Source organism: Aquila chrysaetos, chromosome 1 (assembly GCF_900496995.4).
Source record: "Aquila chrysaetos chrysaetos chromosome 1, bAquChr1.4, whole genome shotgun sequence".
Lineage (NCBI taxonomy): Eukaryota > Metazoa > Chordata > Aves > Accipitriformes > Accipitridae > Aquila > Aquila chrysaetos.
Window position 1 is genome coordinate 47,141,757 of NC_044004.1, and position 18,487 is coordinate 47,160,243.

At 38.4% G+C, this 18,487-nt stretch overlaps 1 protein-coding gene across 5 annotated transcripts; it reads right to left on the reverse strand.

Moving 5' to 3' along the window:
* On the reverse strand, positions 1-18,169 carry TMEM144 (transmembrane protein 144). 5 transcript variants are annotated; one of them, XM_030015515.2, is made up of 13 exons: positions 17,781-17,889; positions 15,446-15,531; positions 14,082-14,278; positions 12,743-12,865; positions 12,246-12,345; positions 11,734-11,814; positions 9,726-9,807; positions 8,467-8,540; positions 7,425-7,543; positions 5,975-6,094; positions 5,391-5,488; positions 3,328-3,381; positions 1-2,188 (listed from the first exon to the last, which is right to left on the reverse strand). In XM_030015515.2, exons 3-13 carry the CDS (start codon positions 14,218-14,220, stop codon positions 2,105-2,107), a joined length of 1,074 nt encoding a protein of 357 aa, XP_029871375.1. In that variant the 5' UTR covers positions 14,221-14,278; positions 15,446-15,531; positions 17,781-17,889; the 3' UTR covers positions 1-2,104. The 5 variants fall into 5 exon arrangements, with proteins under 5 accessions (XP_029871375.1, XP_029871425.1, XP_029871417.1 ...); XM_030015565.2 differs by lacking the exons at positions 15,446-15,531; positions 17,781-17,889 and adding an exon at positions 18,047-18,169; XM_030015557.2 differs by lacking the exon at positions 15,446-15,531 and having other exon boundaries at positions 17,781-18,001.
* Between the last annotated feature and the right edge of the window lie 318 nt (positions 18,170-18,487).

Below are 18,487 nucleotides of genomic sequence, written 5' to 3' on the forward strand. Positions count from 1 at the left end.
AATTATAAATGTCCAGTTTAATTCAAGTTATTTCAAAAATGTGAACAAATTACTCTTCCTTATCTGAGTCAACAGAATAATGGCTAGGTAAGTAACAGTCAATGATCTGTCAAGAAGAAATTGTGTCTGACCTGTCAGACTGACTACTCAGTTTTCTTTCCAATTATCAGGTATTAGGGTGGTACATATCATGTGTCTTGACTTGAACAGCTGCATCAGATATAACATAAAAGCTGGAAGAATGCAGTCTAAATAAAACCACTGTAAGACAGAGAGAAATTGTACTCAAAAAGAGTAATCAATTGTTCCCTGTCAGAGTGAAAGAATTACATTAGATTCCAAAAAGTAAGTAAAGGCCAGTATCATGCAGCATTTTCATAATTATTTACAATAAGTAGAGAGTATGTTTATTAAATTTGCAGATGACATCTGGCTTGAAAATGCTGCCAACTTGTTGGAGGACATGGTTAACATACAGAGCAAAAATAGAGAAATGCCTTAAGGGGGAAAAAACCTGTCAGACACCAAGTTCTGACACTTGGGTAGGAATAAACAATATGGGATGGGAAAAAGCAGGCTAAGTAACAGTTCTAAGATCAAATCTGATAAATAGTAGACAAAGAAGGGTGGAAGGGAGAAAGGAGAAATTATGACTGCAATCTGAACACGTTCTCAATATCAAGCCGTGATGGCAAAAAGTGTCATACTATGAAGTGTAATCACAAACAGAGCTTGCAAATTGGACGAAAAAAAAAATCTTACTGCTGCTTTTCTTGGTTTTTTTAAGACTGTAGTCTGACTGTCATGCCTAGTTTTTCTAGACAGATCTAGTCTACTTAGTGAGAGTTCAGGAAAGACCAAGCAAAATTATGAGCACATTACAGAAAAAGGAAGACTGCAGGAGCTGGGGTTGCCCAATATACTGAAGAAAATACTAGTGAGGTTCAGACAACATGCTTTGCATATATAAAGGCTAGCTGTGATGAGTAAGAAGAACAATTCTCCATGTCAGTGGTGGTCATGGAACAGTGGACGTAACATTCCTCACAGGGAATTTCCTCTGGATATTAGGGCTTTTTAGCAGGACAGGTAGTTAGAAGCTGGTTAGTTTGCCTAAAAATGTTGTGAAACCTACTTTTATTTATTTTTTTAAAGAAACAAATTAGGCAACAACTGTCAGAAGTGATTTACATATAGAGGACCTTGCTTTGGGTAGAACAATGATTGGGTAGTTTTAGCATGATGCTTCAATGTAACAAATACTACCATGCATAATTTTTAAGATTTGAATATGCTACATAGAAAAGAACAGTAAGTATTCAGAAAATGCCCAAAGTTATTTGGAAACAAACTTTGAACCACATACTTAGCTCCTATTACAACGCAGAAATGTAATGTTTACTTACAACCTAAATAAAAAACCCCAAAGTTCCCCAACTATTTGTATCCTGGTCCTGATTTCTACATAAACGTTCTTGCACAGTTTAGCAGCAAACACAAGTAATTTATTTTACAGCACCTTTTTTTTCTATATTTCCTTCAAGATTCTGAAGTAATTGGAAGATAATGTTTTTATGTAAACTGATGACTTTAAAGAATAATGCTTCTAAATAAAAAAATGCTTCACATCTTCATGTGTATCAGTTCCATAAAGAATATTCCAAGATGTATTTTATATTCAAGTACGACAGAATGTTATAATAAAACAAATCAGCTTGCAAATACATGAAGTCGTAGAATTAAAATCCCTTTATCGACCACCACAACAGTGAACTGTAACTTATGATGACATGAAGTTTAGTACCTGAACCAGAAAAAAAAAATTACTAACTATAAAATCATTTAGCTTTATTTAATAAAATCCTTTGATATTCTTACTATTCCAAGAAATGCAGAAACAAAACATTTCCAGATTTTCTTTCATGCCAAATGGGAACATTTAGCAAAGCGTTGTTTTTTGGGTTTTTTTGATTTATTTTTTTTTTCCACTTGCCTGAAGCAAGTTGGACATACATTTTGAAAATTATTATGTATTGCGATATACCAATATTGTCTCTCTGATTATATTAAACAGTAGCACCATCTACTGGTTCAGAAGATCCTTTCAAACTTTAGAAAAAGCCGTGGAGAGTGATCCAGCCAAAATGATGCAAAATGCTACTGAGAGTAACACGTAGTTTTTCAGTCCCTGGATAGGCAAAGGGAGAGAAAAAGAAAAATATCATGTTGTCATAATAGATACCACTTCACAAAAAAAAGTAAAATAAAGAACTAGGGTTTCATTTTATGACAAAATTAATAAATCCGCTACATGAAATGGTAAATTTTATACTATTTTATTTCATATAATGTTTGTAACATTTGCTGTTCGTAACAGTTTAATAGAAGTAATCTATGATGTCATACACTCAGTAAAATATTCACAAATTAATTCAGCAATTTTTAGAAGTATTTTTAAAGGCCTTTGTCTATTTTCAGGTTATTTTTAAGCAGTAAGCACTTATGCAGAGACTATTCTAAAAGAAATGTATGAAAAGAATGCAAGATTTGGTGAGTCACAAAGATTTGGATAATGAACATGAGGGTCTTCTAATGTGGTGCAACATTAATCTGCAGCGGGGGAGAGAGAGAACTTCCAGTTCCCAATTCAAGGATGCTAACATGTTTTACACAGTCACCAAAAATATTGGGAAAGATGATCTCTAATGGCTAATTAGGTACTTACAGATCCTGGACAGATTAGCTAAGGGAACCTGAGGATTACACTGCTAGCATTCAATGCTTCAAATTCCACTAGAAAAATAATTTCTGCCATGTATGTTAACATCCCATAGAGTAAATTAGCCTGTTCTAGGCAATCACTGCCATATCAGTTTAGGATCTCTACATTATACTGTAATTAGCATGGCCAACTAACCTCCATCTCATTTTTTGGTCCTTTGGTGAACCTGACCCTAGAAGCCTCATCTACTTGGCTACGTAATTATTAGGAAAACTGCTCATTCCCCTACCCCCACTGAAAAACTGGCTCAAATAAAGACTGTTTTCAGGCTGTGCTTGGCATCCTGCCTCCTGGCCCTGCTACAGTCTTCATTTACTCCCACTGCTGCTCATACAGTTATGGAATTCAAATCTTCATTCCTGTAAAAATTGTTCACAGTTCTTCATCTTTCTTGGAAAACGTGGTATTGCATGGTATGACTTCCAGCTTCATAACGCAATACTCGTGAGGAGAAATCTAAGAGATACAGCTGTATACCAACTCATACTGTTCCTAGAGCTAGAGACAAGCAAGAGATCCTAGGTTAAGAGACCTAGTAAGATTACCTTGATTTCTTTAAATACAAGGACTCCCCACATTGCAGCAACAAGGCCAGGACCCTAAAGAATAAGATTCAGTTGTACATTACAGCATTTCTTTGAAGTGTACCGCTTTCTCATCATTGTTCTCAGGGTGGTTGAATTTTGTCTGGATAACAAATTTAGGCCTTTCCATTCTGTATAATTACAGCACTCATGGCAAAAGCATAAACATCACTGAAAACTTTACAAAGTAAGACACAATAAAATCTTCAAGAAGGGCTAAAGAGGCAAGAGACTTTTTCAGAGAAGGCGCAATTTCTTTCTAAATTACACTGTGGAATCTGCACTGGCTGTTATACATTCTTTTAGTAGGCTCCAAATAATATGCCTCACTTTAGTCCAAACTACAGTCCACAATGTTACCACATTTCAGAGGACTATTCAGGTTTATTGGCAGCTACCATGGATATTCCTAACATTTCCTTTATTAGCATGACTAACTAGTTGGACAAAGTTTGATTTTATCACTCAGTATGGTATCGAAAGACTGGAACATAAATGTATTTCCTGTATAGCAGGCACCGGGACAAAGCACAAAGCCAGCCAGATAGACAGGTCAGGAAAACTACTGATTATCTGTGATGCTGTTGTACAGACTTCCTGGCTAACAGCAGTGATACACAACGATAATTTCCAGGCACTTCTGGTAATACAGTTTTTCCCCTGTGGGAGCAACGATCTGAATTTTCATGACTGATGAGAAAATATTATCTGAATATGAAGCGAAAACTGGCTCTGTTAATGCTTCCCATTAGAGCTGCTCTCAGAAACACTTGACAGATGTTTGGATCTTCCTCTCTCCATCTTCAGCACTGCTGACAGGACACAGACTAAGGCCAGCAGGAAACAGTGTCTCATGCTGAATGTATTTGTGGGTGCTGTTTCCTAGTGAAATTGCCAACTATTATTTGAATAATAGCTAAAGTGTTATTTCACTTCCTAGATAATGTATGCTGTGAGAGGAATGCATTTTAAAAATGAAACAAATTGTTAAAGGGATGTGATGAATAGCTGTCTGAAATTCTCTCTAGGATGAAGCAAAGCAGGAGTTCTGAACCTGTGGTCCAGATAGCCAGTTTCTCATCAGTGCTGTCCTTAAATTTTTCATTTCGTGATTTTATATCCTTGCCCTTTAGGCATACTGATAACTAAGTTACTAAAGCTGCTTTCCATTAATCCTTCAATTTCTAATTAGAATGATCCCAAGTCTTTTTTTTCATTACATACTGTGGAGTTTATTCTGATTTACTGCATCTTGAGGCAAAGCTTAATCCCTACTAAGGTTGTTTCATTAGTTTGCTTCCAAAATACAGCTGTTCAGCAAAACTTTATTTTTGATATTTATGAACTCTCATTTGCTAGAAGTTATCCATTTTTGCCTCACCATCTAGTAGATTGGCAAAGGAGTAAAGGTAAAGTTTATTTTTACCTAGTGATGGAATTTATGCAGCTTCTGGAAATTAACAGTGCTTTAAAGGTACAGTATCATAAAAGGAATAAACCAGACAAAACGGGTGAACCTATTTTTCCCTCATTTGCATAAGAACATTATTTTCAGCAATACATAATCTGTTCTGTTTGTTCAAGAGCTGTAAAAAGAAAAAAATACCTGACTTTAATTAAGCAAAATGACTGCTAGAGGATAAAAATCACAAATGAAAACATCCAGAACAAAATGTACTTGCTGAGATGGAAGCACAAAATGTTTCTTCTTTTAATCACTTCAGTTTACTATTTAATATTGATATAGTTCTGATTACAGAGCTTTGGCTTTTATATAACCTAAAGACTCACACTTTCAATTCTTCTGTTTTTTTATGCTTGGCATTGACCAAGATGGTGCTTGTCACAGTCACGCATGTTCCTAAAAAACCAAAGGCTAGCAAAGACAAGCAGAAGAGGCAATGTATGCTCTTGATTAAAATGCTCTAGACACATCATAATTTCAACTTAATTCTACAAATGGGAGGGAAAAAAAACCCTTCACTTTTAGTTACAGTCACAAATTTTATTTTTTATATACTTACTGCAGTAATTATTGGAAAGCTGACCACTGCACTGAGATAGTGATTGGCTATGAACCAGCAGCAATTGGCTATTGCCCAAAGCACACCAGAAACAAATCCTAGAAAAATAAATTCCAATCAAAAACATGCACAGCAAGGTATAGACAGCAATTTGTGGAACATTTATATTTATAGCTCAATACAGAAACTGTATGTATGTATTTTAGTATGTCAACTACTTTAACAAGCTGGCTCTGATAATCTAACCCAAAGCTCAAGGGAAAAAAATCAGCTACTCCAACTGAAGTAGCAAATTAAAGTTCATAATATTCTGGGCAATGTGCTCTCCACTCTGGCAGAGTCAGTTTTGGAAAATCAACCGCATGCAATGTCATTTTGTTCTAGTTTCAGATAAGAACAAAATTTATCATTGTTTCCTAACCTTAATTAATTAACCTCATAGGAGTGATCTTTCAATAGAGACAAAAAGTCAAATGAAGATACTTGAAAAGCAAATTACAATTCCAACACATAGTTTGAACTAATCACTGCAAAATGGTCAGAAGAAGTAACTGAAATTAATTGCTAATTTAAAACAGTCATACCTGGCAATATGGCTTGGGGATAAACATTAGGTTTATTTTTCCTGACTGCACAGTAGATTAAGAAGTAGATGGTACTTGTAAGAAATATTCCACTGAAGTGTGCAAAAACATAATCTAAATCTGAAAGAGAAATTTAAAAATTATATTAAACATCAGTTATTAATTTTAACTAAATTTATTTCACTGATAGCATTCACACAGACAAAAACACATAAGGTGCTACTGCTAACAACTCAAATTCAATTGTGATTGTGATGAACACAGCTGCCAGTGTGACTGTGGATGGATTTTTGTCAATCACATACATATTAAACATAAATTAACTGCTGTGTTGACCCTAGCATTTATTATGCTTTTATGCATTTCTGTTAGTTGTTATTTTCGGAACTCTATTAGTCAAACTACTGAATTAATTTATTAAAACCTTAAGAAAATCTTCAGGTCAGGCTACAAAACTGGGGTGGGTATTTTACACAATTAAATCCTCTCCTTACCATCTCCATTTGTATTCCTGTAAATAGCCTTGTTTCTTTTTTGCACCTTTAAGGGCAAGGCAACTGCACGTACTGTATAAGCTAAACAAGGCACAGTTTTGTCCTTTTTTATCTTAAAGAATGCATCACAATTTTGATCACTATAATCATTAACAATAATAAACCCTTTATGGACTTCATATGGGCTAAAAGTATTTCCAACATGATAAAGCAGAAGCACGTAGCAAGGCGATCTCTATCTCCTTGGAGTTGTAAATTTTCAACAGGAAAGGCAGCTGTAGTAATGATAACATCTGTTTTGTCTAGCTGGGGAAAATATAAGTTGCAGTATTCAAGAGAAATTGTATGTGACATAACAAACAATTTCTTAATGGCAACATTATGCAATCTCAGCAATATGTTGCTCTTAAAGCTGCTGCTAGTATTACTTGATAGACTATACACTAAATCTTAAGGAAAATGTTTCTGGGGAAATGTTGTTTGAAATTGGCGATTAGGCTTATGTTAAAAGGTTTCCATTTCAAAAAATACAAGGTTTTAACTATTTATGTTGTTACATAACTCTTCTGCTCATTGGTTATGATCAACCTCCTCCTCTTCCTTTACTGGTGTACTAATCTGGCAATCGGTACAGCTTGTGCCCTTGTCTACCTCCTGTTCCAGGCGTATGAACTTTGTATTTTGAGAGTGCTAGTATTTAATGCCTTCTAAAACATAGCTATGAGTTAAGTATGGTATCCTCTGGGCTGTTTCTCACTGTTCTTTTAATGGTGTAATTCATCTCTGAGAAAAAGCAAGTGCTAGTACTGTGATTAGAACAACATATAACATAGTGCAGAACTGATAAGTTGTCATGGTATATTTTCAGGCATATCAAGAATTTCACTCTATGTCTTTACAAAAGCAGAACACAATATACTGATGAAACAAAGTAGAAGTGATCTATTAGCCTTTACCAAATTGACTTGCTCCTGTGTACATAGTTTCATTTCTTCTTCCATGGTCCTTGATGTAAAGTACTGGTATAAAACTGGAACCATAGAGTATTCCAGCTACTACAGCCAGGCTACATCCTCTTTAAAAAGAGCAAAAATCAGAGAAAATAGCCTAGCATTAATTAGGGAAGTAGACAATACACTTAAGACAAGTCCAGTATTGCAGTTAAAGACTGTGTATCGTATGACAATTGCTAGCAACACTATAAAAATAATACATTTTAGCATATTTTTATTTTCTAGTGTAGAAATTGTTCAATACAGTAACTTAGTTTTCCTATACTTTGTGGCCAAGTAACAGACAATTCTTGCCCCAAGAGCCTCCAGTCTAGATTAATGACAAGGTAAATCAACAAACTAGGATTTCCTAAAAGCAAAGCTAGGAGAAAACAAACAAAAATATAATTAAAATGGTCCCACCCTCAGCTTCACTGTTGCAATCTATATATTCTTTCTAACTGTTCCCAGGCTCATTGCCTCTTTAGTCCCCTTCTCCGGCTCCAGATAGTTGTGTTCTTGGCTGTCTCCACTCCTCACACTGGCCCCTTGCTAGCTGCTGCTTCCACCCTGGAGCATTTTTGCTGTCTCTTCTACCATACTGCCATGCCTTCTGTAGATGTATTCACTTGGAAACCACACCTGGAAGCATGTTATTAACATAGGCTCCTTCTACGCTGGAGTGCTGATCAACCACGTGATAAAAAACAGCTCTGTAATTACTTAGTTACTATTTACTTTGCCAAATGTTGTTCTTTTGTAGTAGAAACTAATACTTAATTGGTAAGGTAAAGCACACTCAACAGCACAAAGGAAATAATCTAATTAGTTGTGTAGCTATTCAGATATAGATAGGCACATTATACTAGTGCTTTAAAAACTTATATTTATTAGTGCATGACTGCACTAGAAAAACCACAGGGGACAAATTCTGCTCTTACGCTGTGTTCAACTACTTTCTCTGGCTACTTGGCCTGCACCAGTGAAAGAACTGTTAATAACTTACATGAGTCTCTTTTTTGCTGGAGAAAGTCTCTTCACCCATGAGTCATCAGAGTTATCTTCAGAAACATTAATAGACTGCAAAAAACCAAGAGTTTTCAGGCAAGTTTAGTTTAGTTTGATTTTTTTTTTTTTAAATCTCAAACACTGTATTAAACAGAACAGTTTTGCTCCAAGAAAATGAAAATAGGAGAATTGATTTTTTTTTTTTAAATCTCAAACACTGTATTAAACAGAACAGTTTTGCTCCAAGAAAATGAAAATAGGAGAAACAAAAGGAATTTACAAAAATACTCTATAGAATTTTTTTTTTTTTAAATATAACAAACTAATTATTGGATCTACCTACCTCAAAGTTTACAAGTATGAGTTTGGATATGGACTTTGGGTTTACTACATAATATACCTGCACTTTTTTAATCTGCGTGCAGGTAGACTGACTTTCAGAACCCGTCCTTCCTTAAATTTGATGAATGATTTAATCTATAGATTTTATGATGTGGTTTTGCCTTTTGTTGATAGCACTGGTGTTACTATCAGAATATCAGGACTATTTGCAACAGGGAAATTAACACCCCTGTCTGCAGCATGAAAAAATTGCAACGTCCCTTTATTCTAACCCTGCTATCAGATTGTCTTCTGTGATTTGGTCTGGTAGATTGGAAACTCCAGCAAGCATTGAGCACAGCTAGAAAACTCTGAGGGGCTCTCTGTTCAGGTAGCAACTGAGCACTGACCCACAAGAGTAAGGTACAGTGGTAGTAGGAGCCTACTGTTCTCCAGCTTTTGTTGCACTTTGGGCTCCCAGAAGGAGTGACAGGCAGTCTGTCTCCTTTCCTTGGCCTCCCAACCTATGCCACAGCTGATGCTGAGAATCAGCAACTCTTGACAGAATTATACACCGCTGCCTTTCATCTAAGCACCCTCCTGGTTTTATAGTTAAGTTTTCATTAAAATTGCTTCCTCTTCTCAGATAGTGAAGTAATACACTCTGGTTTTTATATCATCTCTGTCATAATGAAAAAGGACTTCTAAGTCATTTACAGCTGACAATACAAATGAATACTTGGGAAAACTTTTTTTGTTGCTCACATTTGACTAGATATACAAGATCCACAAATTAAATAGAATCAATGCATATTTATGTAGTTTTATGTAGTCTAACATAAATCGTAGCAAATCTGGTTAGCATTAAGCAAATTTTTTGTTTTTAAATGGATATGTACTTTCACTGCTGTAAAATAACAACTGTAGAGTACTTACTCTTTCTCTCAGTAAAGGCGTGCTTTCTAATGAAGCTGAAGAACTCTGGACTTCAGTTTTTATAAAAAGAAATATGACAGCACTCAGAAGAGAAAAAATACACCAATAAATACCACGTCAGCTCATAAGGACATAACATTTAGTGTCCAGAGACAAAAGTTACATTTAGAGGCATATTACTTTATTTTCATTATTGCCTAGAGTCACTTCAACGTATTTTAAAAATGCAATTGCTTTTAACAGTCTTAAACAACTTAAGTGAAACTAAGTAAATAAATTAGTCTTTGTATCACTTTATAGATCTCTCTTCTATGTAATGGGATTGAAATGTCTCCTTTTTACAATGTGTAGTTACAACCACATGTTAACAACAGTCGATTTAGTAAACAGTGCCCTTTTGTACTAAACCACACATACAATGGAACATCTGCATGAAAATTCCATATGGAACAGCTTAAACCTGCACAGAATTGGCTCTGTGCTTAAGTAAAAAAGTTAGTTTTCAGTCTTCTATCATATGTAAGTGAAGGAATACTGCTCCTACAGGGCCTCATGCATATGTGGAAGGAGAAGGGATATTGCTCATTGATGCTCCAGTGCACTAAGCGAATAAAAAGAAGAAAGGGTAACATTACTACTTGTACCCCCAGCTCCAGGAAATCAGGTAAATATGTGTAATCAGAACTGGCAGGATCTGGTTTTTATTTTTATGAAAGATATTTTAATGATTTAGGAATTCCTTCTCATAACTGTAAACAGAATGTTTCCATCTGAAGAATGATTCATCTCCTACTGAAGGAATAAGGGTAGACATAAAAGGATGTCAGCTTTCTCCAGAAGGACTAGACAAACATATACAGGTTCCACACAGGAGGCTAAAATGAAATACATGCTTCTGAGCTCTACAGAGCAACATACACAGGGTTTGTGCAGCTTGCCAGAAAACATGTTTGGTCACGATCTTTCTCCCTGTTGATCACTTCTCCATGATATGTCAGACAGAGGCAGGAAGCAGATGGTGAGCTGAATGAATGCTACTATTTTGCCAGTACCTCACAAAATCACGTGCTACATTTAACAGTAATAGGTAAAAAGCCGCGCACTCTTAGGAAAGAGGAAGAGTGGAAGCAAAATTCATGAATCTAAGGCAGCAGCTCTCTCCTAGCAATCAAGAATGGCTCCATCATCTCCACGTTCTTAAAACCCTTCTTTTTCTAAAGGCATCACATGCATCTGCTGCTTAGCACGCTTATGGCAAGCCCACTGCCCCTGGGATTTAGGGCCACCGTTACGCTCCTAGAAAGACCTTCCTGGCCACCCAGCTAGAAAGCAAGAACACTGCTACATAACAAAGACCCTCTTTCCTCTGTGTTTGGACCAAAATGTGCACTCAAGCAAATAATAAACAAAAAATAAGAGTAGAAGTCCTTCTGAAGATCCCAAAGGAAGCCACTGTTTGGGAGCTGTAAGTGTGGCTTAAGAGTTACAAGACAGGGAGCTATTAAGGACAAGAAATAATGCAAAGCCTCTGGCTTTTCATGGACCCCGAAAGATCTGGAAAGGGGTCCTGTAGCATATTGTACAGTTAAGAGGAAGGATTTTTACCCCTGACTGAGTGAAGTCAGATCGGAAATCTCTCAGAAGTTTTCTCACCAAGATTCTTCTAGTCAGTTTCTCCTCTCTCACACAAATTGGGGAAAGTGAACCATTTGAATAACCTAGCTAGGGAGACAACCAGGGCATCGCTGCTTTGCCTTGAACATTCCTACCAGCACAAAAATATATTTCTGTTTTTATGAATAACCATTTCACCACTGTACTGGATATCATGTATGTTTCTATTCTGAAATAGAATATTGACCAGCTAGGTATGGATAGCTCATGAATTCTGCAGTAAATCAATTTGCAAAAAATAATTCAATACATTTGCCCTCTAGTTAAATTGTCCCTGTGGTTATTAAATATATATTTTACATTACAGAAATTTATTATAAGAATAAATTTTTACCTTAATAGTGAAAGTCCAGCTCCAATATAATTTAAGATTGGTCTTGATACCTCTTCTGGGTCAATTCCAAACCAACCAAACCTGGAATATTTAACCAGTTTCACTTAGTGGCACTAACTACATAAAAATTATAACCCAGTCTTGGAAATCTTTACTCATGTAAATAATTCTGCCTAAGTTTGTATCAGCAATATTGGATCAGTGCTTTGGTTGGCTTGCAAAAAGCTATGTCTACTTTACAAAAATAATCTTTAAACTAATTTAATTTACACTGACAAATACATTATTTATTCATTCAATTATGTTAATGAGCATCACTGGGCATTCTTCTTCCTATTGAGACGAAGGAAACACAAAAAGATAAAATAATTAACCTGAGTACTTTCCACTAAGAGGGAAAAAGATCTTATATATATGATAAATCCTCTTTATTGGTGATAAGTTTTTTCACTGGAGTTAATGAAGAATTGCCAACATTAATTACGTATGACTTAAGAGTTAAACATACTCACCTTGAACTTGCCCAACCTGTCAGCAAATTAAAAGAAGCCCATATCAAAAGACCAAGAGCTAAGCCAATAGTTTTAATAATAGGGACAACTGTAACATTGCCTGAAATACAAAAAACAAAACTAAAATCAGTTAAAAACTAGACTGTGATCTTGTATGCTTTTTGCTTTAGATTCTGTGACTGTTCAGAAGGCAAAGAAATTTAGGCAACTACAAGGTGGTAGGAAATAGTGGTTTTTAAAAATAAATACATTAAACATGGACTTTTCCTCAATACCATTTTTAAAGTTATTTTTGGTGTAAATTCGATGCTTATAAAATAAGCATAATAAAACAGTATTTGCTATAAGGGCACAGCTCCATTAATACCAAGACTTTAAAAAGCCAAATAACTACCAAATAACTACTACCTTATATATGGAAAAGTTTTTATCACTGTTTTTTTATAAAGAGTTAAGATTACTTTGTGTTTCAAGAAATAGAATCTCTGTATCCTTACCCGTAGCCCACACGAAACCCCCAACCATAGCCAGAGGCCAAAACCGCGGGCAGTTCTGGATTAAATTGACCACCAAAGAAACTATCCATATGGAGGCACAGAGAATCCACTGGAAGAACATGCCTATGGAAAAATCAAATGCACACAATAGAGAATTTGTAGAATACTGCATGTGTGAATCTCTTAACATACTACGTTTTAGATAAAATAGTACAGAAAAAGTTGAAAGGTGGTCACCTCCTTCATGAATTTCCAGGAACCATGTTACAATATATTCAAAAGATGTATTTTAGGGTGTGGTGTTATAATTCTGTCAAACCTTTTCCTTACCGTGCATTCTTTATATGCAGCTACAAAAGACACTTTGCTGGACAAAGTTTACACAAGCCCCGATTCTCAAACACATGAAAATTTTGACAGACTTCTGACAAAGAGGATATTCAGTTACCGCAAATTTCTCCCACCACCCTAGTAGCAGCTAACACAGATGACTGCACAGGACAAAACTCTTCAAAGCTCAGGGCTCAGGCTTTTCCACTAATCCAGGACACTGAGGATAATAAAACCTTTGGACGCATTTCTTCTACCTTTAGAAGATGACCCTTAGATTCTCTAAGGGTCAAGTAGGCAGACCAGTTAACTTTATGCCAGCTGAGCTAAGACTTTTCACTTTAAAGACCAGCCTTGTCTTCTTAGGACCATATTTGGCACAAAGAAGAGAGAGAGGTTATATCCATCCTGTAATGCAGATACTATTATTGCAGTAACATAATGGCAGATTTATTCATCTAGGGATCTGGTAACTAACTGACTATGCTTCATATAAATGTGCAAATACAACATCAACCTAGTACAGTAAAGTGATAAAATTCCAAGTAAGAAAGAGAAGCTATTGTTTCCTCCCACTGAGTCATCAGATAAAAGTATTAAAATTTCAATTTTTGATTGTTTTTATGTTAGGTCCACAATTGAAAGGCAATACTCCAAAGCCCAACAACTTTTACAGTATAAATAACACTGTATGTATTTGAGAATCCCCACAAGGGTAGAAGAAAGGACATTTCACTTTCCATTGTGAAATGCTCATGAAATGCACATCATCACTGTTAAAGTGCACAACACTACATAAAAACACTCTTCTAAAGATTTGCCACATCCTGAACCCATACACTATTGCTTTATACCCTAACAATAGCAAAGAAAATTAAAACATGCTCTATGGATTAAGGCTGTGATGATATTTATAACTCTAGCTATAGAAACTCTCATATTTGCTGGCAAAATATTATTCCTATTAGCAAAAAACCCAAAACCAACAAAAGAATATAAATAAGTTTACCATCGCCAGTATCAAATTTCTTAACAGGCACAAAGTTTGTCCCAAATAGAAGGACAGCTACTGTGGAGGAGGTAAAGCCAATAGCTAGATCTGTTCCATTGCTGTTGTTAAAGGCACTGTAAGCTTTCCCAATGTTCATCTTTGTTCTGAAGGTGCCTCTTTTTGTGGAGCTGTTTTGCTGTGGGTCCTGACAGATTCTGAAATCAGAAAGTGGAATTAAACATGTGGAGTATTACATAATACCAACCTAGTTCAGAAATCTGAAACTTGGAAGGACCCTACTTATCAATCTCAAAAGCTGGAAAGAACTGCGAAGTATACTGTAGAATCCCATGAAAAGCTGTCGTAAAATGCTAGTGAAGTAACTTAAGAACAGATGCACCAAAAAAAGCACTATTGTGTTTCATAATCAGCTTCAGAGAAAAGCATGTCTGAAAACATACAACGTGAATGTAGAGATGCACACAAAGGTTATGAGGACATGAATCCATGAGGCCTATGGGAAGCCCTGATGCTTTAGGGAGATGCTCTATCAGAATATTCCTTATTCCTGTAACCAAAGCTGGGGAGTCACACTAGGGTGTCTAAAAAAGCATAGGCTAGACAAAATCTTAATTGGCAGAAGAAGCTACAGCAATTTGCAGCCCTGCTGCCTAGAAGTCAGGAACAGGTGCAGAGACCCTAGAGATGCCAAGTTGGATCAATACAGGATCATAAGGTAACCACAGGGATTGCTCTAGCTGATACAAAACATGAATAAAGGTTCATTTTTTCTGTGGGAAACAAAGGTATAAGCTGCCTCTAAAGTTTCTTTGTTCATTCCACATAACTATAAGAAAGGCAAAGATTTTCTTAATCCCACAATACCCCCCCCCTTTTTTTTAAGTGGGAGATTCATCTTAAGGTTACACTCAACAGAAGTGCCACATATATACTTTTGATATGGATTATGACTTTGACGGAAAAGGTGGCTCTGAGGACAACTATAATAACGTGATCTTTGCATACATAATCTTAATGCCACACTGAAAAGACTATATATAAGAAAAGTGTTTGGAAATTTTAACTTCAAACAGCAACAGGATACTTAGTAGGCCGTGAGTATAAAGGGGCATATTTATAGAGATACGTATGCAATCCTGTTGTCAAAGTAATGCCATTTATACTGAATCAAATGACATCCTAATGCAGTTTGATATTCTCCAGTGTAGGTGGACTAGCTACTGCCTGGAGGAAAAAAGCTGAAATAGGATGGTGGAAGTTTTGCCAAGTCTTGTAAGGGGTCCTGTGACTACACTCTGTGCACAAAAGGAAGAGCTGAGCTGCTGCACATTCTTTCATCTTATTCTACCCTCCAGTCTTACCTTCTCTGGAGTCCTTAGGACACTGACAACTGCATCTGCTGAGGTTGTGCTTTTATCTACAGCGTCAGCAGGGCCATCAGTGTCGGCTGAAATTAATTATTTGCATTAGCAGGTGAAAAGTTCAATCCCACAACTAATATAACCATCTAGTTTCTGTATTTTTTCCCCTGGAAAGATGTCAGTATATTTTTAACTTGACTACTTAAGAAAAACACAGATGACACTTAGAAGACACATCATAAAGGTACAACAGCACAGGTAGTTCCATTTATCTTACTGTCTTTTTCTCCTTCACTCTTCATCTTTCTTGCCTACTTAGAGGATAAGCTTCTCCAAGAAGTTTTCACCATATTTAAGACTCTTCTGTAAACTATGTTTTACCTGGGACCTATAGACACTGAGCAGTGCAAATAATAATGCTGGGATTTCTTCAAAGAGTGACTTCACAGGCTAAGAAACACTGTGACACCACAAGAATGGATTAAGATAGATAAAGGGTAACATCAGCTACCTTCATTCCATCAACCTTGATTCACTGAGTGAATAAGTTTAATTCATTTAGTGGGCAAGTACAACGCAAGACCTAGGTTTTGCACAGGAAGAACTTCATGTTGTTAAAAACACAGAAATAAAGCTGATTACACTGCACCTCTATGAATGCAGGGCTCAGTACTTTAGCCTTTAAATAAGTCATTACGCAGGGAAATATTAAGAACCTTTCAAATCTAAACTGGTTTATCAGCCTTTTTGATTTTGTTAATGTACAGAGAAATGTTACTTTAAAAATATTTCAGTTTTCTATCTTCTAACAGAAAATCTGTGTGCTGTGGGGCAATATACTTTTCTGCTTGCTTTTTATCTTCCAAAAATCTCTATATTGTGCACATTGAAGGCTGTTGCATACTTGGAGAACCAGAATCATGACAACAAAAATGGAAAGGAAACACAATTTCCAATTAACCAAGGAAGAGTATGCTTCATTCAGACTCCTTAAAATTCTGTAACTTTCCAAAGTCTGGGGCACCTAGCTCCAAATTTGGCTTAATTTCAGACCTAACTTTCAATTCCATTTTAAAACCTTCAAGAGAAAGCTCAACCACACCAGGCCTGGAGCAACCTCCTATAACTCCAATGACAGCACTGCTTTAAGCAGGGAGTTGAACTAGATGACCTCCAGAGGTCCCTTCCAAGCTTAATTATTCTACAATTATATGATCCAACGTCAAGAGCAAATAACGAACTGGCACACAGCATTAAGTTGACTATACTTTTTTGCAAATGCTTGCATATACTTTGCACGTCACAAAGCTTCAGAGAGTTCACTAAAAGCCTCTTCTCTACAATCCTATGTTCTTGCCAGATTTATAGCTACCAAATGCCAATCCAGAAGCACTTGCTGAACCTGCTAAGACATTAGAACACAATGGTTGTATCTGAAACTCAAGCAGAGACAACTGGAATTGTTGCTGTTATTGAAGGGTTTTTTTCACTAAGTAGCCCTTACTGAAGGGCACTTCAGGGTTCCCAAGCTGTAGAGGAAATATAATGGGATTTTGTTGGCACACATTGCCCTTATCCTACTAACTTCACTAGTTTACCTCACTGGAAGGTTGTGCTCTGTATTTTCACTGTTTCCTCTGAAATATGCCACCGTTTTCTTCCTTTACACAGAGACACAACAAATTGTAACGCCCACTTAATGCAACAGCAACACACTGCTAAAGGCTCTGCAGACAGGCAATGAAATCAAGAAGCCTGCCCTTGGGAGCTTTCACCTCGAGGTAGATTCAAGCTCTTGTCAAGACCCAAAAGAAACTGTTTGAGCTAATTGAACAGGTATTTTTAGAGGCCGCACGTCAAATTGACAGTGTATTTGCATGTTTCTCCTATCATCTATTTGCCATTAAGGGTGGATACTTTCGTCCTTATTTTAGAGTCTCGGAGCGACGTCCTCAGCTGACACCGTGACCCCCGACTAGCAGCTCAAGAACCGTTTCTTTGCTTCCCTAAGACGAACGCTTCTGAGAGACGTTCGTCCGGCACTATTTTCAGCAAGCGGCACCACGCAACAAGGAGGAAAACCGCGCGGCTGAGCTCTCGACACAGGCGGATTCCGCCGAGGCCAACCCGCCCGGCCTTCCGCAGGGCAGGCCCGCGCTGCAGGCGGGACTCGGCCCGCAGACGGTACAGGCCCGGCTCTCGGCCGAGGCCGCCGCGGGAGGAAGCGTCAGCGGCTGGGCAGGCCAACCGCTCGGCAACGCACCCTGGGAGGAAACTTAACCACCCACCACCACCACGATGCCGGACACCCTCCTTCCTTTCCCCAGCGCCCTACCCCCGGCTGACAGCCGCCGCGCGTTTTACGGCGCTCCGCTGCCACGGCCGGCGGGGCGGAAGGGCGGCCGGCGGTGGGCCCGCACCGGCTGATCCCTCGCCTGGGCCCTCCGTGCGGCCTCGGGCCTCGCCGCGCCAACCGCTGCCCGCGCCCCTCCGCCGCCGCCCCAGCCCCCGCCGCCGCGCTCGAGGCTCGGGCACAGGCCGCCCCCCGCCGCTCCGGCCGGGCGCCGCGCCGCACCGCCCCTCGCCTCGGCCCGCCTCCTCCCCGGCCGGGAGAGGGGTGGAGGCCCGCAGGCGGAGGGCGAGGCGGGCCGGGGCGCCGGCTGCCGGTCTGGCGGGGAGGAAACGCTCAGCGAAATCTCAAATGTAGGCACTCCCGGCGCGATAAAAGCGCCTTCGCCTCTGCCCGGTCTTAACGCGGCAGGCGATGAGACAGTTCGCGCTTTGGCGGAAGGGCACCGGTGTACTTCACGGCCCGCTGCTGTTACCACGCTACCCGTGGAAGAAAAGGCTCCCTGGTTTTGGCAGCGTGTGCCCGGGAACCCCTCAGACGCGGTGTGGAGGCGGGACTGCTGCCGGAGGGGAGCGGGTGACCTCCTCGCCGCTCCTGTCCTGCTCCCGAGGCCTCCCGGCCTGCCGGGGAAGGCAGGAACGCTCCGAGGCCGTGCAGCGGCCGCTGGCCGGGAAGCTCCGTGCTGCGTCAGG